General features: G+C 37.0%; 1 protein-coding gene across 32 annotated transcripts in view; it reads right to left on the reverse strand.

Moving 5' to 3' along the window:
* CHD9 (chromodomain helicase DNA binding protein 9) overlaps positions 1-24219 on the reverse strand; it is a 242136-nt gene that overhangs the window by 109606 nt on the left and 108311 nt on the right. For 12 of the 32 annotated variants that reach the window (XM_084960240.1, XM_084960280.1, XM_084960252.1 and 9 more), the window contains exon 3: positions 23149-23247. The exons of the other annotated variants lie outside the window; for them this stretch is intronic. In XM_084960240.1, the coding sequence (XP_084816366.1) occupies positions 23149-23247 (99 nt within the window). The remainder of the gene's footprint in view (positions 1-23148; positions 23248-24219) is intronic. 32 annotated transcript variants of the gene reach the window in all.

Here is a 24219-nt window from a genome sequence, read left to right on the forward strand (position 1 = left end):
GGTTAAGGATCCAGAGTTACTGAGAACTGCCAGTCGCAGATGCGGCTCAGATCCCGCATTTCTGTGGCTCTGGCTGGAGGCCAGTGGCTACAGCTCTGATTCGAAGCCTAGCCTGGGAACCTCCATATGCCAAGGGTGTGGCCCTAGAAAAGACCAAAAAAAAAAAAAGATTAAAGAAGGGGGACGATTGATCCAAGAGCAGTTATTACCTATCAAAGTCTTCTCACTTTTATCCTCAGGTTTGTTTTCAGAGTTTTGGATGGATGTGAAGCAATCTTTTTACACTTTCCTCACATCTGTGAATTCCCATGTTCACAAATTAAAAGGCTGATTTTCATCTTGTGACCTGTATTAGTACCTTGGTTTCCACTTTTACTAATAACCATGACATTCCTTTTTAGTGCCATAAAACTTGAATTTTACACTGATTAGACGATACTACTAAAAGTATTCCCTTTATTCAATGACCCACATAGCAGTTGAAACAAATAGGAGATATTCATCAAAGTAGTTTTTTGAAAAATAAGAATTTATTATACGACTTATAGGAAATAGACTTAGAGGATACCATGGGGATGTAATCAGCAAAATCAACAATGTGAGAAGCTCTAAAGGCAAATGACTCTGTTTCCTCAGCAAAGAAATTATGAGAAGCAAAATGAAGAGGAACCACAGATCAAAACAGACTTTAGACAAAAGGGAGTGCCAAAATTTAAAAGAAATAGAAAAAAGAAAAGAAAAACACTTAAAATTCATATCAACTGATGGAGTTCCCACTGTAGTGCACTGGGATCTGTGGTATCTCCAGAGCACTAAGACATAGACATAGGTTCAATCCCCACGACCCAGCACAGTGGGTTAAGGATCCAAGTGTTGCCACAGCCGCAACATATGTCGCAACTGCAGTTCGAAACTGATCCCTGGCCAGAACTCGGTATGCTACAGGGCAGCTAAAAAAAAAACAAAAAAAAAAAACAACAGAAAAAAAGAAATTCATATGAACAGAATGCAGTGTGTGGACCTTGTTTAAAGACATGAACATGTCTACTGTAAAACTACATTTATTATGCTACTGGGGGATTTTAACTTTGATTATTTGATTATGAAAGAATTAGTTATTTTTTAGGTGTGAAACTGATTTTGCAGTTGTTGTAAAAATCTTTCTCATTTAGATATGTGAACTGAAGTTTGGCACTTGCCATCAGGCTCTACACGGAGTAAAACATGAGCCGCTGCAGCTGCAAACCGGCAGCACCCCATGAGTGGAGCTCAGGGTGGAAACCAAGAGTGAGACACTCTCTGCCCTGGGAAAACTGGAAGAACAGGCCTTCAGATAGTCAGATACTTTTAGAAGACGATCTTATGAGCCCAATTCTTGCATCTCGTCATGTCTAGAAAAATACTAAAATCCTTCATGGTGATGTCTGCTCCTTGTGATTAGCAGTAACCTTCAGATCAGCAACAAACTTTTGTAAAATGTGTGTATGCTGCATGCACCTCCCCCTCACCTTTATCATATCCTGATATTCCCCCTTGCCCTCGTTGGGTGGTATTTCAGAGCTGTCTGTAGTTAAGAATAAAAGAATACCACAGTCATCTCTGAATGCAGTCACCTCCAAGAGTGAGAGCCAGTGAATCCAGCAGGCTGTGAAAATTCAGGATACCAGCCCTGAGAGCAGAGGAACATATCAAAGGAATGATTTCCGTGAGCCCAGACCTCTTTTGTTCCTGCTTCCTGTCCTTTGTTGCAGACTCCTATATATCCTAGCTCTTCCCTCACCACATCTGAGCAGTTTCTTGGGGCTACCTGAGATGCTGTCTCCCGGGCTTAGGCTTAAGTCCTAATTTCACCCCAAATAAAACTTAACGCTTTCAGGTTGTGTATTTTTTAAGTCGACACATATATAAATTGAAATGCTTACAGATGAACTGATAGGATGGAGACGTGTCTCAAAATAATCCCTGGAGTGGGTAAGTGTGATAGGTTGTACGTATGGAACACTGCCTATAAACTGGTGTTTGCCATATCTGGATGATGGATACTCTATTTCTGTGTCCACCTGAAATGCTATATAATAAAGAAATTTAGGGAGTTCCCGCTGTGGCTTAGCAGGTTACGAACCTGACTAGTATCCATGAGGAGGATGCAGGTTTGATCCCTGGCCTCGCTCAGTGGGTTAAGGATCTGGTGTTGCTGTGAGCTACGGTGCAGGCTGCAGACACAGCTAGGATCCCTGTTGCTGTGGCTATGGCGTAGGCCTGTGGCTGCAGCTCCAATTCGACCCCTAGCCTGGAAACTTCCATATGCCTAAAAAAGCAAAAAGAAAAAAAAAGGTAAATTTAAACAGTTATACTCTGGGAATAACAAGTTGTTTGGTATGACAAGAAAACTAGATGCATGCGAATGAATTATAAGCAATAAGGAATGAAAGGTAATGGGTTTACCAAAAGTGTTATAAAATGTGCTAAAATATCTGGACTTTATGCTGAAATGAATTAGGGAATACAGTACATAATTACATACAGAGAAGTAACAGGATCTGATTTTTAGATGTAGAGCTAAGTGGGTTCAATAAAAACACTTGAATGTGTGATAAAAAATTTTTACTTAAAAAAAGGCCACTCATGATATGAAACCAAGTAATATACGTAACCTGTTTTATATTTGTTTGTGTTGCTTTTTCAATGCCGTACTGTTCAAAAGTTCATCTTCTGCTACCAGACAAATCAAAAGTATATTTTAAAAACATTAAACCACAAAATCTCACAAAGTTACTTATTTACTAACAACATTAAATATATTGAATTCTTCAGTCCATAATTACCAATGACACCAACAGCTATTCTCAACATTATGTTGGGATTAGGGGAAAGGGCTTTGGACTCAGCCAGCCCTGTGTTCCAGTTCCATCATTTACTTGGGCTTCAGCTTTCTTATTTGTAAAATGTAGGTAATAATAGTGTCTATCCTCTCAGGCTGCTTTGATACCTAACAGTGCTTGGTATGGTGTCTGGCACACAAACACTCAGAAATGTTAGGTATTATTATTATTGCTGCAAGGTTATTCCACTGTGCCCACCCCAGTGCATCATCATATCAGGGGTACAATGATGTCAGTATGTGTCTTATAACTGGTGACATTAACTTTGAGTTCATGGGTAAAGTCTGCCATGACTCTCTACCATAAATTTCTCCCTTTATAATTAATAAGTGTCTTACCAAACTATGGAAATATCTTGTTTCTGATATATATTTGCATAGTGATTTTAACATGCATTGATGGTTCCTGCCTATAACAACTGTCCTTTTTTTTTTTGGCTGTGCCCTTGGCATGTGGAAATTACCAGGCTAGGGATTCAACCTATGCCATACCAGTAACCACAGCACCAGATCCTTAACCTGCTGTGTCACAAGGGAACTGCACGCCTGTAACAATTGTTATTGTGGTTATTTGCCTAATGGAAATTTTTTACTTCTGTCATACCTTCCTCGTTTTCAATTGGAATTCTACTACAAAAAAAGGCTGAGTCTTCTCATTTACTTATTCATTCATTCAACTATTTATATCCATGTATAGACTCATGGATATTTTATTCTATGGGTTATGATCTGATACTATGATTGTTTTTCAAATTGTCCCAGCTTTGACCAATTACAGCCGCTTCAAGTTGGTTTCTAAGTCCTATTTACTACTATCATTTTTTTTTTTTTTTTTGTCTTTTTGCCATTTCTTGGGCCGCTCCCGCGGCATATGGAGGTTCCCAGGCTAGGGGTCCAATCGGAGCTGTAGCCACCGGCCTACGCCAGAGCCACAGAAACGCGGGATCCGAGCCGCGTCTGCGACCTACACCACAGCTCACGGCAACGTTGGATCGTTAACCCACTGAGCAAGGGCAGGGACCGAACCTGCAACCTCATGGTTCCTAGTCGGATTCGCTAACCACTGCGCCATGACGGGAACTCCGACTACTATCATATGTTGAACACTTCCTTACTTTTGGCACTAAGACATTCCAGGTTCATGATAAGAACAGTTTAATGAAGTGGTTGAAGTAGAAGCCATACTACAGTAGGTTAAGAAGTAAATGGGAGAAAGGAAGTAGATAATAAATGAAGAGAAAATGACAGGTTATGGTGGAATTTCAAACTGTTTATTGGCTATAGAAAAGCAGCCAGTAGACTGAACATGAGACAGAAAGAAAGAAAATCTGAAGAGTGAGTTTTGTTTTGTCCTTTTTAGGGTTGCACCCGGGGCATATGAAGATTCCCAGGCTAGGGGTCCAGTCGGAGCTAATGCTGCCAGCCTATGCCAGAGCCACAGCAATATCAGAACCAAGCCGCATCTGCAACCTACACCACAGCTCATAGCAATGCCGGATCCTTAAACCCACTGAGCGAGGCCAGGGATCAAACCCGCAACCTCATGGTTCCTAGTCAGATTCTTCTCCACTGCGCCACAACGGAAACTCCTAGAAAGTTTTATCACCAGTAGAAAATTTAAAGCACTTTCCATACAACCATTCAAAATTATCACACCAATAAAAAATAAAATATATATAAATATCACTTTGGTAAAATGATATGAACTTTATATAGTATCTTTACTAAAATGCTTTTTAGGGAAATTAAAAAAAAACTTTCTTCAATATGTTAATTCACAAACCATTTTCCCTTTCCAAAGGTTTTCATGATTTTTGGTGTATTTTTTAATTTGACTTCACAATATCCCTATGTGGTTAATAAAATCAAATATTAATTACTCCTAACTGCAGATGAAATTTATGGCAGGAATCAAAAGCTTTTCTAAAGTAGTATCTCAAGTCAGTTTTATCCATTTTTCCCCAGATTAAGAGAGAAGTTGGTGTGTGGCAGTGGCAGTTTGACAAAACTCATAGGTCAAACACATTTACGGCCTTTAGAGGACTTGATAAAATGGAAGGGCATGAGTGTGAGCAAATTAACCAATGGTTGCATAACTGGCTGGACAACACTAACCATCATATTCTAAATTCTTTTGCCAATGTTTTCAAAGGTATTAATAAAATAAATATAAAAGGGAAAAAAACTCTTTTGAAGGGGAGATTGAGAATTGGTTCTGTTGAAAGACCGTTGTTTATTATATATAATATACTATGAAAAATAAATTTTAATTTTCATAATTCTGAGATAATTTCTAAAAAACTATTTTAACACTCAGGTAATTATTAACCAAAATAAAAATGATGTTAAGAAGAGGCTATTATAAATACATTTGCAATAAGAAAAAATTTTTAGGAGTTCCCATCGTGGCGCAGCAGAAACAAATCTGTCTAGGAACCATGAGGTTGTGGGTTCAATCCTTGGCCTTGCTCAGTGGGTTGAGGATCTGGCGTTGCCATGAGCTGTGGTATAGATCACAGACATGGCTCAGATCTGGCGTTGCTGTGGCTGTGGTGTAGGCCGGCAGCTACAGTTCCGACTGGACCCCTAGCCTGGGAACCTCCATATGCCTCGGGTGTGGCCCTAGAAAGACAAAAAGACAAAAAAAAAAAAAAAAAAAAAAATTTTACATAAGGCATTTGAACCCGATTTACTGTGTTGGGCAAAAGAAAATCAAATGCTGAAAAGAAGCTATATATAAAAAGTGAAAAGCATTTTAGAAATCACAGGGTATACTTTTATCATATTAAAATGTCATCTTGCAGAATGTAAAGGAAGTAATGAGGGAAACTGTATCTCTGGATGTAATTCTGACCACAAGAAAATAAACTATTTGTGGGAGTTCCCGTCGTGGTGCAGTGGTTAACGAATCCGACTAGGAACCATGAGGTTGCAGGTTCGGTCCCTGCCCTTGCTCAGTGGGTTAACGATCCAACGTTGCCGTGAGCTGTGGTGTAGGTTGCAGACGCGGCTCGGATCCCGCGTTGCTGTGGCTCTGGCGTAGGCCGGCAGCTGCAGCTATGATTCGACCCCTAGCCTGGGAATCTCCATATGCCGCGGGAGCGGCCCAAAGAAATAGCAAAAAAAGACAAAAAAAAGAAAAAGAAAGAAAGAAAGAAAGAAAAAAAACTATTTGTGGAAGTAGAAATGATGAGAATCATATGAAAAAACTAAATATGGACTTTTGGTGTGCATAACATGTTTGGGCATAATAGCTGTATGTCATAAATGCAGGCTTTTTGAAGTTAAAGAATAAAAAAGTATCATTATATGACCTGAAACTTTCAAAAGGATAGACAGATCAATAAAGGCAGGAAATGTAGTTCAACAAGTCAGGACTCAAAAATAAAATTCCAACAATTCAGTAAGAAATGATTCTAAGAACAAATACAGTGTATCTAAAATTACTGGTTGCAGCCTTGCAGATTTCAAAAAGTAGAACACAAAAGACAGAATTAAGAAGAATATGAAAGGCAATGATCTGTAAGAATAGTGCTGGGAAGTCCACAATGACTTAAGGTTTGATAAATGATAAAGGGAAATTAAAAATGCTCCACTCGATGTTTTGAACAAGAGGGTTAGGATCTTGAGGGCACAGTGTGTGAGGGTAGGATGGCAAGGAAAAGGAAAAGTAGGAAGGAGGAGGGGATAGAGGAGAGAGAACATAATTCTTCAAGTATTATTATACTTATTTCCAGACTAAATTCCAAGAATAATATTTAGATAGGAAAAGGTGTAACTCCAACCTGGGGGGAAGTTAGCTACATTTGTTTTAAGAATAGGAATAGGCAAACCTATGCATGTCAGTTGAGCTCTTCCAAAATGTGTCCAACAGAATCTACCTCATCAACTTACATTAAACCCCTCCAAATGAATATTTTAACTTGTGAACTGGTGCCATCTGGTCAATCTTCTGGGTTCCTACTGGCCTTTCACTTCAGCTTAAAATCTCTTCAGCAACCCTCCAATAGTTCTTAAATTAGCCTCCCCTTCAATTATGCTAAACGTTGATTAAAAAAACTTACGAGGCAGGAGTTATCGGCGTGGTACAGCAGAAACGAATCTGACTAGGAACCATGAGGTTGTGGGTTCAATCCCTGGCTTCACTCAGTGAGTTAAGGATCTGGTGTTGCCCTGAGCTGTGGTGTACGTCGCAGATATGGCTCGGATCTGAAGTTGCTGTGGCTGTGGTGTAGGCTGGCAGCTGTAGCTCTGATTCGAACCCTAGCCTAGGAACCTCCATATATCACAGGTATGGCCCTAAACAGCAAAAAAACAAAAAACAAAAAACAAAAAACTCATGAGGCTGAATCTATAAATGGGCATTGCGCGCACACACACACACACACACACACTCCTTAGGTAAAAAACACCAAAAAAAAAAAGTACATGTCTTAATAGCAGCTCATGTGAAAAATGCCAGGCAATTTTAGCTCACTATAAACTAAATGAGTGTATGTTGTAATGAGCTTGCCAAAAAAGCAAATGCAATCTTACATCGCACAAACAGAAATGTGGTATAATGAACAAGGGAGGTGATAATTATACTCTAGTTTCACGAAGAGAAATGTATTCTGTTTTGGGTTTAAGAGGAACACAAACGAGATCACTCATTTAAGACATATTATTTGAGTACATACTACTTGCCAGACATTGTTTTAACCAGGATAAAACAGTAAACAAGAAAAAGTTCCTGCTCTAATGGAGTTAACATTTTAGAGGAGAGAAGCAAATAGGAAAAAAAAATTAGGTAAGGGTAATGGCTATGCAAAGAATAAAAACAGGATAATGTGATTAAAAGTGATAGGGTGACTTTAAGAATGGACTCAATTCAAGTTAAGAAGCCATATATACTGCAATCTAAATGAAAGAACTAGCAATGTAAAGATGTGAGAGGGCAGTCTTGGGACTGCGTTAACTTTGCAGTATGACTCTTAGTAATACTCTTTAATGAAAAAAAAATGTGATGAGAGAACAAAGAGAGCTAGATCTGATAACTATCTTTAAATGTTAGCCAACTGGGATAATTTCCAAGTTTTTATAAGATGTATAAAACTAAGACTGGCAATGATTCCATTCTACTAAGGTCTATCTATAGGATATCTGAACTGAGAAAACTATTTCCTTAAATATTCCAATGTAAAATCTTTTTTTAAAAAAACCTATATATAGGAAAACATCCATATGACAAGAAACTGGGTGAGGAATACACTAGCTCTAGCTACACTATTTTTTATAATTGCATACATATCTGCTATTATCTCAAAATAAAAAGATAAACTGGAAAAAAAGAAAAAAAAGGAGTTACCATCATGGCTCAGTGGAAATGAATCTGACTAGTATCCATGAGGTCACAGGTTAGATCCCCGGCCTCGCTCAATGGGTTAAGGATCCAGTGTTGCTATGAGCTGTGGTGTAGGTTGCAGAAGTGGCTTGGATCCTGCATTGCTGTGGCTGTGGCATAGGTCAGCAGCTGCAGCTCCAATTCGACCCCTAGCCTGGGAACCTCCATATGCCATGGGTGCGGCCCTAAAAAGACAGAAAGACCAAAAAAAAAAAAAAAAAAAAAAAAAAAAAGAGAGAGAGATCTTAGGTCTTTCCTAAGCTGAGAGACACTCTCCTTCTGGCCCTGAAGAAGCAAGCTGCTATGAGTCCTATAGCTGCAAGGAAGTGAATTCTGTTAACAACCCCATGAGACTAGATAAAACCACAGTCCCAATGGACTCATCAGTTACAGTCTTGTGAGACCCAGAAAAGAGAACCCAACTAAGCTGTGCCCAGACACTTGATCCAAGGAAACTATGAGGTAATAAATGGATGCTGTTTAAGCTACTAAATATGTGATTAATTTGTCACTACATTCACATACCCTACAACTGAACAATTTTACTCCTGGGTACATCAACATAAATACATATAAAGTTCAATAACAGGCAAAACTAATCTCTAGGGTTACATGTAGAAATGGTGATTTCCCTTAGAGTAAGGGCAATCAGGGACTAATAGGAGGCCCGAGGAAACTTCTAGGACTCTGATAACATTCTATTTCCTGATCTGGATATTGGCTAAGTAAATGATGTTTATTCTCTGAAAATTTATCAAAAGGTTCATTTATAATTTGTGTACTTTTCTGTATGTATATGTCAACAAAACTTACATTAAAAGATTATAGCTCTCAGAGTTCCCGTCGTGGCGCAGTGGTTAACGAATCCGACTAGGAACCATGAGGTTGCGGGTTCGGTCCCTGCCCCTGCCCAGTGGGTTAACGATCCGACGTTGCCGTGAGCTGTGGTGTAGGTTGCAGACGCAGCTCGGATCCCGAGTTGCTGTGGCTCCGGCGTAGGCTGGTGGCTACAGCTCCGATTCGACCCCTAGCCTGGGAACCTCCATATGCTGCGGGAGCAGCCCAAAGAAATAGCAAAAAGACAAAAAAAGAAAAAAAAAAAAAGATTATAACTTTCACACTGAAAACTATTTGACTTATTATCATTAACCTGAGTAAACAACAATTCATTACATCCAGATATTTAAGAAAAGACCATCTGTTCTAATGCAACGATGACATGACACTAAAGACAAATTATTTTATTACTTTGGCATGGTATTTTATGTTTTTCATCCAGACAGAAAACAATAAAAGGGAAATATTATGTATTTCCTCCAATACCAGAAGAAATCTACAAAATTCTGAAAGACGTCTGAGTTACTGCAATCAATGTTATCAAGGTTGGTGGAAGGTAGGAGCTGGAAGATAGTTAGTTTTTTAAAACTACAATCGAGGAGTTCCCGTTATGGCACAGTGGTTAACAAATCCGACTAGGAACCATGAGGTTGCAGGTTCGGTCCCTGCCCTTGCTCAGTGGGTTAACGATCCGGCGTTGCCGTGAGCTGTGGTGTAGGTTGCAGACGCGGCTCAGATCCCGTGTTGCTGTGGCTCTGGTGTCGGCCAGTGACTACAGCTCCGATTCGACCCGTAGCCTGGGAACCTCCATATGCCTCGGGAGCAGCCCAAGAAATAGCAAAAAGACAAAATAAATAAATAAAAAATAAAACCCACAATCCGTATGTGAAGGACAGAAAACTGAAACAGAATGGTTTTAAGTCTTTACTCATTTCAGGTTGTTATGCTTCTCAATAACACCATCATCTTCTCTCTTTCCAGTCAATGAGCAATACTGAACTACTTGCAGTTTTTTTTTTAATTATACCAATAACTTTGAAATTACTGTTCTAGTTGTTTAGTGTTCTTTCTCCAAAAAGGTAGCCTAGCAAATATCTATTCAAAACTCAGTATAGATATCACTTCCTTTTTACAATATGTAATTTTACTGCTATATTTGCCATAGCATAGTTATTTATAAGTCAAGGTCATATTCGATTTGTATCTCTAAAACCTAGCCAGTGTTTAATACAGTTGAATCATCTATACAACAAGGACAATCATAACAGGACTAGATTAGTCCTATTAGATTAATAGGACTGCTGTGAATTTAAATGAGACAATTCAAATAAAGGATCACAAAATAGTATTTGGAATATAATAAGCACTCAGTAAACATTAGTATTAATTATTAGGATAAAGATTAACATTCCTTATATAAAGAAGTCTTAAAACTCCATAATATGAAAACAAATGCTCCAATTTTTAAAATGGGCAAAATTTTTGTCTGACACTTTGCCAAAGATGATAAATGGATGGCCAATAAACATAAGAAAAGATGTGCACATTATGAGACATAAAGGAAATGTAAATTCAAACCATATGATATAACACTACACAACTATTTGGTTAAAAAAAACCAACTAACAATACTAAGCAGTAAAGATGAAGAGAGGATATGGAGCAAGGGAAACTCACACACTACAAGTAAAAATACAAAATGGTATTGTCATTTCAGAAAACAAGTAGTAGTTTTTTATAAAGTTAAACATACATTTAATGTATAATCCTTGGCTATCTCACTCTGATTTATCTACCCAAGAGAAGTGAAAACATATGGTAGCACCAAAATCTGTACACAAATGTTTACAAAAGCTTTCTGCATAAATACCAAAAACGACCCAAATGTCTTTAACTGATAAATACACAATCTTTGGTTCACTCCTATGTTAGAACACTACTTAGTAACATGAAGGCACATACTATTGCTACATATAAAAAAATGTGTTATGCAGAGTTCCTAATCCCCGGCCTTGCTGCAGTGGATTAAAAGGATCTGGCATTGCCAGAGCTGTGGCTCAGATTCAATCCCTGGCCTGGGAATTTCCATTTGCCACAAATATGGCCACAAAAAAAACACCAAAACAAAAAACGCATTATGCTAAGTGGAAGAAGCCAGACTAACAAGGCAACGTGATGTATGATTCCACTTGCATAACATTCTCAAAAATGTAAAACGCTAAGGAAAGCAATTAATCACTGGTTACCAAGATCTGGGGTTGAGAGAAAGACTGACCACAAAGAAGCATCACAGAATGTTTTGGGGTGACAGCAAAATTCCTTATATTGATTCTGGTATGGTTGCACAATATGCATGTTTGGAAAAACCCATAGAACTGTTCACTAAAAACGGTGAATTTTAGTAGGTAAATTCTATCTCAATATACCTGTTTAAAAAAAAAAAAAAGAGGAGTTCCCGTCGTGGCGCAGTGGTTAACAAATCCGACTAGGAACCATGAGGTTGCGGGTTCGGTCCCTGCCCTTGCTCAGTGGGTTAACGATCTAGCGTCGCCTTGAGCTGTGGTGTAGGTTGCAGATGCGGCTCGGATCCCGCGTTGCTGTGGCTCTGGCGTAGGCCGGTGGCTACAGCTCCGATTCAACCCCTGGCCTGGGAACCTCCATATGCCACGGGAGCGGCCCAAGAAATAGCAACAACAACAACAACAAAAGACAAAAAAAAAAAAAAAAAAAAAAAATTAATGTTCTTTAGGCCTCAATTCCCATATTAAGAAGCTAATACCACTAGTCTCAAAATATAGGTTAACGTCTTGATATTCCTTTTCCTTAATCCCAGTAGTTGTCCTTGAAGACTTATCCTATGACTGCTACCTAAATCTTTAAATAGCGCCTATTTCTAGATTTCTAGATGCTCTTTTCTCATACATCTGCTTTCAGGAGTCTGGATTATGTGACTAGAACTCCTTAATGCCACAAACTTGTCTAATTAGACTTCTTTCTATAAATGACTGGATCTTACAACTCCTACCTCACCTTTCTTCCCCTTCAAATATAACACTATATAAACACGCACACGCACACACGCACACCCTCTTGACCAGGTCTTAGCCACATTAGACATTGATCTCTTCTAGGTCTGGCTGTGCAAAAGACTTCAACACACTCTTCACATAAGAAGAGGTGCATTTTCCCCATGAAAAGATGCACAGTACATTATCCATCAGGAAAATACAAATTAAAACTATCATGAGATGCAATATGCACACAAGCAAGTGGCTAAAATTAAAAAGACTGACAATACCAAAGAATGAAGAGGAAGGAACACCTGGACTTCTCATGCAATGCTGATGGGACTGTAAAATGGTGCAACCCCACTTCTGAAAACAGCTGGGCAATTTTTTATGAAGTGAGACATATATTCAACGTATGACCCAGCAACCTCATTACCTTTGTATTTATCCAAAAGAAATGAAAACATATGCACACAAAAAATGAATTCAAATGCTCACAGAATCTGTATATATAATACCCAAAAATGAGAAACAACCCAAATGTCTACCAATAGGGAAATGGACAAACTGTGGTATATTCATCAAGTGGAATGCTAGTTAGCCATAAAAAGGAGCAACATCACTGAATCACATGTCTTCTACTGACTGAAAAAGCCAGACTCAAAAGCCATACTCAGACTATCTACTGTATGATTTTATTTATACAACATTCTCAAAAAAGCAAAAAAATATACATAAGGGCAAAAATCAGTGAGTGCCAGCAGCTGGTGACTGGGGTAAGGGTTCCTGCAAAAAAAAATGAATTTTGAATATGGAATCATGTGGCATCTTGATTAGTGGTGGTACTTCACATATTTTTGTCAGAACTGTGCACTAAAAACAGTGCTTTTTTAAAAACTAAATTATATTTAAAAAAACATAACCACTGATACATGGAATAACATGGATAAATCCCCAAAACATTATGCAGAGTGGAAAAAGCCTGACACAAAAAAGTACATACTGTATGATTCCATCAATATGTAATCTAAAACAAGCAAAACTAATCTGTAGTGACAGAAAGTATACCAGTGAGTGCCTGGGGCCAGGGATGAGAAGCTAACTGCCTGCATGGGAGAAAAAGGAAACTTTTAGGTGTTATGGAACTGTTCTATACCTTGACCGTGGTAATGATGATATAATCAAAAATCATCAAATTACTTTCAAAATGGGTACATTTTATCATATGAAAAATATGCATGAACAAGATCAATTTTAAAATGTACTTACAAAGTGAAAATAAATGTAAAAGGATTAATTTTACCCTGACTTTATCTATTTAATAATTCCTCTTATTAGTTTTAATGACTTTACTACAAACTACAATAAGATTGTATTATCTTTATTTCCATAATTTATGCTAGTTTATTGGCTGGTAGTACATAACCAATTTAGGAAATATTTGCTAAGAACATATTATATGCAGGTAATATGTTCAATAACAGACTCTTTGGAGAACATATAAGAAATATGAGATTAAATGCTGTCTAGAAAAAAAGTTGATATGCTTATTGCAGAGATTACAAAGCTATATACCTATGTCACATTTCACATATGACAAAAAGAAGCAAACAATAATTAGTCAGATGTTTGAGGGAACAGTTAAATCACTATGGACCATAAAGGAAAAGTAGACTTGATCTGTGTTGCCTAAGAATGAGTTAATTTTTATAATGAAAAGACGATGAGAAGATATTCAAAGGAGTAAGGTAAACATGAGTAAAAGTATGACAACTGAGGTAAGATTTGCACAGACCAGTATTTCACAAGCTATATTCTAAGAAACTGTGAAATATTAAAACACTCAAATTCATAGAAGATTCTGAGAGATTGCCTTGGGTGTTTGTTTCTGTCTTTTTGGGGCCGCACCTGCGGCATATGGAAGTTCCCAGGCAAAGGGTTGAATCAGCTGCAGCTGCTGGCCTACGGCACGGCAACAGCAACCCCATCTACAACCTACACTGCATCTCATGGCATCACTGGATCCTTAACCCACTAAGGGAGGCCAGGGATCAAAGCCGCATCCTCACAGACACTACGTCAGGTCCTTAACCTGCTGGGCCACAACAGGAACTCCTGAGATACTGTCTTGTATTTATGCTAGTTAGCCATAAAAAGGAGCAACATCACTGAATCACAGTACTTCTTGGAGTACTATAATAAAGTGTTACTTACTAAAAGCTCACACCGAGAAGTCCACAGAGAACTAATAGTAAATGACTGAATAGTATGAATAGGGCAAAATTAAGAAAAGTCCGTGAGTAAACAACATAATTCTTTTGTATCTTCTAAAAGCCATTATTGCTAAAGCACAAAATGTTCTTAAAAGCTGAGAAAGAAATTAGGTTTGTCCCTGTCCCTACTAATTTTCACTTAAAACCCCCTTTGGACTGAATATATTATAAGCTCTGTGGCTCAGCGGGTTATGGACCAGGTGCTGTCATTGCTGCAGCTCTGGTTACTGCTGTGGCCTGAGTTTGATCCTTTGCAAGGAAGCCTTAAGAAAGAGTTTGAGGAACAATGTGTACCAGAAGTGTGTTGGTTCTATTCTAACTGTGTTTGTGTGTGTATGCACGCATGCACATGTAGCGAAGAGGGAATATAAACCATGGTCCAATATGGAACTTTAGGAATAGGCAAGAGTATTTTAAATAAAAGGATAAGGGAATGAAAAAATTTAATATTAACATACACCCCAATAATACAAATAAAAAAATAAAAATACTCAGAAGATCTAAACAGACATTTCTCCAAAGACATACAGATGGCCTATAGGCACATGAAAAGATGCTGAACACTGCTAATAATTAGAGAAATACAAATCAAAACTACAAGTAGGTATCAGCTGACACCAGTCAGGGTAGCCATCATCAAAAAGTCTACAAATAACAAATGCTAAATAGAGTGTGGGAAAAAAAGAAACCCTCCTACACTGTTGGTGGAAATGTAAATTGATACAGCTACTATGGAGAACAGTCTGGAGGTTCCTTAAAAAACTAAAACTGGAGTTATCATATGATCCAGCGATTCCACTACTGGGCATCTGGAGAAAACTCTAGCTTGAAAAGATATATGTACTCCAAGGTTCACAACAGCAAGATGAATGAAGAAGATGCAGTACATATACACAATGGAATATTAGCTATAAAAAGTAATGCCATCTGCAGCAACATGGTTAGACCTAGAGATTATCATACTAAATGAAATCACACAGAGAAAGACAAATATCATAGAGTATTGCTCATATATGGACTCTAAAAAAATGATAAAAATGAACTTATTTCCAAAACAGAAATAGACTCACACACATATAAAACAAATTTATGGTTATCAAAGGGGAAAGTGGGGTGAAGGATAAATTAGGAGTTTGGGATAAAGACATACACATTACCATATATAAAAGAGATAAACAACAAGGACCTACTTTATAGCACAGGGAACTATACTCAAAACCTTGTAATAACCTATAATGAAAAAGAATCTGACAAAAGAATATATGTGTGTATGTGTGTACAAAAACATGTAACTGAATCACTCTGCTACTTTACTGTACACCTGAACTTATACAACATTGTAAATCAACTGTATGTCAATAAAAAAATTGTAAAGAAAACTGAAAATGAATAAAAATACTAAACTGAATATACACCACAGCACAATATATTATCAGCATTAATTTAATCTTTTTTCTTTTTTAGCCACCCCCAAGGCATATGGATGTTCCTGGGCCAGGGATCAAATCCGAGCCAGAGCTGCGACCTACATCAAAGTTGCAGCAACACCAGATCCTTAACCCACTGCACTGGGCTGGGGATAGAACAGAGATAAACTGGATCACTAACCCACTGCGTCACAGTGGGAACTCCAATTTTTAATCTACTTAATTGATCCTAAGTATCTAAAGAAAAATGAATTTATCTTCATTGATACCTCTTCTATCACCTGTAAGACATAGACTATGAATTACAGTGACTACAAATGCACTATATTCTGACAGAACCTGTACAAATGTTTTGCCAATTGTTCACTTTAATGCAATTACCCAAGATAACCTACTGAAACCAAAATACAAGCCAAAAAAGCAAACACTGGTGTAAATAAGGAATTAAACTAGAGACCAATATCCCTTATCAATACAAACAAAAATATCCTCAACAAAATGATAGGTAAAAATATAAACATCATTTATCCTACCAATCAAGGTTAATATCTGAAAATCAATTAATGTAACATATCACTAGAATAATGAATTAAAACCATATGATCATGTTACACGACACAGAAAAAGCATCTGGCAAAAGCCAACATCTCTTCAGAATAAAATCACTCAAAGAACTGGAAATCAAACAGAATGTCCTAATTTGATAATGGACATCTACCAAAAAATCCACAGCCAATATCATACTTAATGGTAAAAGGCACTTCTAATCAACATTATACTAGAAATTCTAGGCAGGGCAATTTGGAAAGAAAAATAAATTGAAGATTTATATATTTTGGACAGCAAGAAGCAAAACTATATTTATTTACAGAATGCATATATATGACAAGATAAAATTTTTTTAATCCTAAGAAAATATCTGTAAATGGTATCTGATGAAGGATTTACATCTACAATAGATAAAGAATTCCTACAACTCAATAATAAAATGACTAAATAACCCAATTTAAAAATTGGCGAAAGGTCTGGAGTTCCCGTCGTGGCGCAGTGGTTAACAAATCCGACTAGGAATCATGAGGTTGCGGGTTCGATCCCTGGCCTTGCTCAGTGGGTTAAGGATCTGGTGTTGCCGTGAGCTGTGGTGTAGGTCACAGATTTGGCTTGGATCTGGTGTTGCTGTGGCTCTGGCATAGGCCGGCGGCTACAGTTCTAATTGGACCCCTAGCCTGGGAACCTCCATATGCTGCAGGTGTGGCCCTAGAAAAGACAAAAAAAAAATAAAAATAAAAAATTGGCAAAAGGTCTGAATAAGCTTTTTCCCTAAGAAGATAAATAAATGGCCAATAAACCCATGATGATATTCAACATCTTTACTATCAGGAAATACTAACCACAACCACAATAAGGTATCGCTTCACATCCACTAAGATGACTATAATTAAAGATAGATAATAACAAGTGTTGGCAAAGATAGAGAAATGTGAACTCTTATAATAGGTTCCACAATTCTGTGAATTTACTAAAAATTATTGACTTGATTCCCTTAAAGAGGGTTGGCTGTTCAATATGTAATTACATCTCAATAGAGCTATTATTTTTTAAAAATAATGAAATTTGTAGAAGTAAAATTATTCTCATTGCTTTCTTGAGGATTATAAAGTTTCACTGAGTATACATTGTTACTCTTATAAAAGACTGTTATGGTCACTTTAATAATCATTTTTCTTTTCTATAATTTATCACTTAAATGCCAAGCAATTTCCCAGTAATTAAAAGATAATGATTCATACACAGAGCCTTTCCACCTAAATTTTATCTCAAATTAAAAGCTGTAACTTAATATATGGTGAGATTTGGTAGACTGCATAAAACATAGACATTAATTTCTATATAAACAGGGAGTTCCTGTTGTGGATCAGCAGGCTACGAACCCGACTAATATCCGTGAGGATGAGGGTTCAATCCCTGGCCTCACTCAGTAGGTTAAGGATCCAGCAATGCAGGGAGCTGTGGGTCATAGATGTGTCTTGGATCCCACACTGCTGTGGTTGTGGCATAGGCTGGCAGCTGCAGCTCCAATTCAACCCCTAGCCTCAGAACTTCCGTATGCTGTTGGTGCAGCCTTAAAAAAAAAGACAAAAAAAATTTTTTCTGTGTAAATATATCACTATGTTTGTTTTCCAAGTTGGTCAAAATAGTAATCAGAAGCATACAATGCTGATTTAGTAAACTACGTATCATATTCCTGAACGTTTATGATACACATATGAAGATTTAAAATACTCATTTCTACTTTCCTCAACTTTTCAACCTTCAAAAATACTTCTTAACTTTTCCTCTCAGACCCAGACATCTAAAGATGAACATTGTGATATTTATGTATAATGATATGGTTACTGAAACATGGTTATCTCTAATGAGTAAAAGAGCAAAAATTTCTCAAGCTTATTATTTTAGAATTTTAATTTTTTGCTGAAAGAGGAAATAAACTGTACTTACCATGCAAAATTTTTTTAGTAACTGTAATTATTCTCATGCAATAATTCATATGACATAATAAGCAAAAATTGGGATGATTTATGAAAGAGTTACAGGAATGAGCAGACCAATATTAATACTAGAAAAGATTAAAACTAAAAGAATACCCGGAATTCCTGATGTGGCACAGTGGGTTAAAAATCCAATAGCAATGAAGTTAGACAGTGAGATAACAAACATCACATGTTATCACTTATGTGTGGAATCTATAAAAGGATACAATGAACTTCTCTGCAGAACAGAAACTGACTTACAGACTTTGAAAAAACTTAGGGTTACCAGACTGGACAGGTTTGAGGGGAGAAGGGCTGGGAGTTTGGGATAGAAATGTTGTAAATTGGGTTGTGATGATGATTGTACAGCTATAAAGTTAATAATAATAAAAAAAAAAATCCAACTGCAGCGGCTTGGTATGCTGCAGAGGTGTGGGTTTGACCCCCAGTCCAGTGTAGTGAGTTAAAAGGATCTAGAGGTGCTGCGGCTGTGGCTCAGATTCAATCACTGGCCTAGGAACTTTCATATGCCACATGGGTGTGGCCATAAAAAAGCAAACAAACAGAAAAACTAAAAGCATACCTATATTTTTTACTTATTTACTATGTAAACTAAAATTTTTATAGTTGCTCAGATGTACTTTTGAGTTGAGTGTTACACTGGGTTTAATGTCAGCAAGACAAAATGTTTCTTTAAAATTTTTTCCTGTCTGTAAAAGAAGCTTAATGTCTCAGCATGACACTGGATGAGTTAACATCTCAAGCATTATTTAATTTCTTTAATTGACAGTAATAATCCTGAAAAAGTTGTTGAGGACTGGTATCTCCAACTAAAAGTAGTACAAGAAATTTTACTATGCATGATTAATTAAGCATGTACACTCTCATTACAATATGCTATGTTAATTTAGTTATAACAGGATATTTGCTTTTACTGCACAAAAAAAAAAAAAAAAAAAAAAAAAAGATGAATTTAAAAGGCTTCAGCAGTTCCTTTGTAGCACATTAGATTAAGGATCCAGCAATATAACTGTAGCAGCTCAAGCTTGATCCCTGGCTGGGGAACTTACACATGCCACAGGAATTCCTTGTATGGCAAGGAACACAAATTGCCAGCATGTGCATAGTTAAGCCAAAGAGATGGGGAGAGGGAGATGGAGCCTGGATATGCAGGCTGAGAAGTCCACCTGTGTTCATGAGGCCCCTCAAGTACAGGATGGAATCAGGGATGGAAGAGAAGTAGAATGACCTACCTCTACCATATTCTCTGGACCTCAAGAGAGCCCACAAATTCTAAAATCAAACCAGAGCTTCTATTTGTCAAGGAAGAAAGACAGAATATACTTAGCTTATTGGCTTTATTTACAACTTTTAAATTTTTTGAACAAAAAAATTTTTTTTTGCTTTTTTGCTTTTTAGGTCCACTCCCACAGAACATGGAAGTTCCCAGGTGGATCGGAGCTGCAGCTGCCAGCCTACACACCACAACAATGCAGGATCCAAGCTGCACCTGCGACCTATACCACAGCTCACGGCAATGCCAGATCCTTAACCTACTAAACAAGGCCAGGGATCGAACCACATCCTCATGGATCCTACTCGGGTTTGTTACTGCTGAGCCACGATGGGAACTCCTGACACACAATTTAAGAGCTTCCACTTGTACTTCTTCCCTGGGATCCACAAATATTAGGGGTAAGCCTATATAAAAATGGTTTAAACAGTTATGTAGGAAAAAGAACATTAAAAAGGAAATAGAATCAAGGAGTATCTTTTAGATTATGCAACTATATAGATTATATCTGGGCCTCAGTTTCTACAACTATAAAATTTTTAAAAGCTGACTATTAATTAAAGCTTTTCCTAGTTCTAAAAATTTTTTAAAAATCCTTAAAGCACGGAATCATTAAGCAAGTTGATTTTACAATTGATAAGGCACTTTCAAATTTACTGTCACACTTATTAGACAGAAATGATAACTATAGATACACACACACACTACAGACGAGAAAACTTCTCTAAGACTGCAATGATAGTAGACATCAAGGCTAGGACCACAGATTAGTTCTCCTCACTATAAATTCAGTGCTTTTCCCATTTTATCAAAGAAACTTAGGTTTAAAATTCATATGCAAAAGATTTATATTCCAACACTGGAACTGTGAAACAAACGACAGATGCCAAGAACAGAAATGAAAACTATCTAATGCCTCTTCTTCATAAACAGCTCATTTGTCTGATGACAAAAATTCATCAATTCAACTTTCTGGTAATTATTGCTCAATTCAATAAGAGATACAACTACATGAGTAACATTAAGAAAGTGCTGAAAGCACATGACATAAAGGAACAAAGAGCATTTTTACAAAATAAAACACAGCGACACTTTGGAAATCAGATTTCTTAATGAAACAAACAAACAGGACTAATCCCTGAAGGACTACAATATCTAAGATGTTTATGAATTTAACTTGAAATTATATAAAAATGCAAACAATTATTAAAACAATTCAGCAAAATATTGGATTATGTATAACAAAATCATGAATGATTTGTCTTTTCTCAGTATCTAGGTTTCCCAAATCTGTGTTCAAGTCTTAGGTGTTTGACTTATAAACTATGGTACCTTGAGTTTGTTTTTATTCATTTATAAATTAAGATGCCGTGATTAACATCATAAGATTACTATGGGGATAAAAATGTGATGACATAAAAACTACCCAACACAATGCCTGTTTCAGAGCAAGGGCTTACTAAATAATTGCTGAATGAATTTTTTTTTCAAAAACTGTTGAGTTTATTTAAATCACTTAAATATGCATTACTGAGGATTCTAAAACTATTTAGCCCAATTCTAAATCATCACAGTCTAGACCGACCACTAGATGATTCCTGGTTTGAGAAGCAGAGAAAAGAGACTAAGCATAAAAATAAGAAGGATACGACACTCAAATAGGTTTTTTCATAACATGAGCTCATAAAGCAATAGAATAGGCTGCTGTCAGGAATACCTTCTAAGTGGTCCCATGGCTTATGGTCAGCAGAATAATGGCCCCCAAAGATATCAACATTCTAACCCCCCCAAATCTGTGAATATGTTAAATAACATGATAAATAGGAATTCAGATTGCAAATGGAATTGAGATTTTCCACTAGCTGACTCTAAAATAGGGGGAGATGGAGTTCCCATGTGGTTCAGTGGGTTAAGAATCCAGTGTTGTCACTGCAGTGGCTTGGACTCCTGCTGTGGCACAGGTTCAGTCCCTGGCCTGGAAACTTCTGCATGCTGTGGGTGCAGCCCCCCAAATAAGGGAGAAGATTTTTCTAGACTGTCCATAGCACAACATAATCACAAGGTTTCTTATAAGTGGAAGAAAGCAGCAGCAGAGAGTCATGCAATGAATGACCTGAACTGGCCATTGATGTAAATGATGAAGAAAAAAAGGGGCTGCAAGCCACAGAATGCGGAAGTTCCCATAAACTGGTAAGGTCAAGAAAATGTATTTTCCCTTAGAATCTCTAGAAAGGACTGCAGCCCTGCCAACACCCTAATTTTAGCCAAGTAAGATCCATTTTGAACTTCTGACTTTCAGGACTATAAGATAATAAATTTATGTCATTTAAAGATAACAAATCTGTGATAATTTATTACAGCAGCAAAAAGAAACACTTCTTGTTTCAATATTCCTATATTCTATGGCAACAGAGCATAGTGTGGGCTTCAGAGACTAACTGCCTATGTTTGAATCCTTGCTCTGACATTTACAAACTGTATGACCCTGAGCAAGCTCTCTATCCTACACTTCAAGCCTGTGTCTGTAAAAAGAGTAGATGATATCTACTTCATAAGAGTTGTTCTGCAGATTAAATGAAAAAAAAAATGTGAAGTCATGTATGTAAGTATAACTGCTGAATATTTATTGGCTATTTGTATTTTTATTATTACCATAATTAGACAACTCTTCAAAGGAAAGTTTGCACATTTGCCTTAATTTTCTAGGAATCTGTCAAATCACAGGTACACACAGTAACTTACCTACATAGATACTCATTATATTATCCAAGAAAAATAAACTGATTAAATAAATTGCAGTATTTCTGTGTTATAAATTATTATACAGTCATTAAATGGTGTTATAAGTCATCCAGTTAAGGCCAAGATGGAGTAAAAGGAACTGTTATTTACCATCATGTTTAAACCAATTGAAAAGCCAGGCATAATACATAAAACAATAGTTTTTAGACATTGGACATCAGGCCACCCATGACAGTAATCGCTCAGAGAATAGAAACAATTGAGCTAAGGCCATTACCTTACTCCAAGGAGAATGAGTTCAAGCTGCAGAACAGGGAAAGCAGGAAGTCAGGTGGAATCTTACAACCTGAGTTGAGAAGACAGAGCTGGAAGTCCAGAGGAGGCAAAGCAACTAGTCTTTAGAGGAAAGTTCTAAAGAAGCGAGAGCTTCAAAGGGAGAGACCTCCAGACATCTTCAGAAAGTCTTCTCTCAAGGCTTTAGACTACTGGTTTTTGAAGGAACTGCCCAAGGCCCAGAACAAACCATCTGAAAGCAACTGTAATCCCACACTGAGGCCAGGAATAGCCCATCTTCCCATCAGCCAGTCTGGAAAATCTTATCCTTCACAAGGCACTGGACAGAGAACTCACAAGGCTACTGTATCAGTAGTGGGGGAAAATTAGCCCTAAAGATTGCTCTACTCCATCCAAAGCTTAAAAACAGATCTTCTAAAGAAAAACCAATTTCCAAGTAATGTAACCGTATCCCAGGACAAAACTCAAGAATACTTACAGAAATGCAAAACCTTCCATCACTCAACAGAGTAAAATTCACAATGTCTGGCATCCACTCAAAAATTACCAGGCATGCAAAGAAGCAGGAAAATAGAACCTACATTAAGGAGAGAAATCAATCAATAGAAGCAGGCTCAGACATAACACAGATGACAGATTTAGTAGACAAAGATAGTAACATAGCTATTATATTCCAAATGTTCATTAAATTAGAGGAAAGACTAAGCATGTTAAGTAGAGATACAGAAGGCATAAAATGAATGAAAACAAGAGTTAAAACATACACTGGCTATGCCATTCCCATCATGGCTTAGTGGTAACAAACCCGACTAGTAACATGAGAATGCGTTTTTGATCCCTGGTCTTGCTCTGTGGGTTTAGAAGCCTGCATCACTGTGAGCTGTGGTATAAGCAGCAGACATGGCTGGGATCCTGCATTGCTGTGGCTGTGGTGCAGGCCAGCAGCGTAGCTCTAATTTGACCCCTAGCCTGGGAACTTCCATATGTCATGGGTGTGGCCCTAAAAAAAAAAAAAAAAATACACTGGTTAGAATCAATAGATTACACAACAGAAGAAAAGAATAGTGAATACATATTAATAAAAACTATCTAAATATATAACAACAAAATCCAAAATCAAAGACAGTAAAAAAAAAAAAAAAAAAAAAAAAAAAAAAAAAGGCTAAAAAAGAAAAAACACAGAGTATGAGTGAGCTGTGGAACAACTTCAAAGAGCCTAACATATCTGTAAGGGAGAATAGGAAAATATATATTTCAAGGAAAAATTTCCATGTTTGACAAAAACTTTAAGCACAGATCCAAAAACTCATGCACAAGAAACATGCAGGAAATTACACCAAATTGTTTAAAACCAGTAAAAGAAAGAAAAATCATAAAAATTACCAGAGAACAAGTATACATTACATACTGAAGACCAAAGATAAGAATTATAGAAGTCTTCACATCAGAAACAAGGCAAAAGAGAAGACAGCAGAGTAACTTTTAAAAATAAAAACCACTGTCAAGCTAGAATTCTATATTTGGCAAAAATATCTATCAAAAATACAGG

Source organism: Sus scrofa, chromosome 6, assembly GCF_054392235.1.
Source record: "Sus scrofa isolate SSC_HxYL_T2T_F1_AM1 chromosome 6, Sscrofa_HxYL_maternal_Yorkshire_Landrace_v2.0, whole genome shotgun sequence".
NCBI lineage: Eukaryota > Metazoa > Chordata > Mammalia > Artiodactyla > Suidae > Sus > Sus scrofa.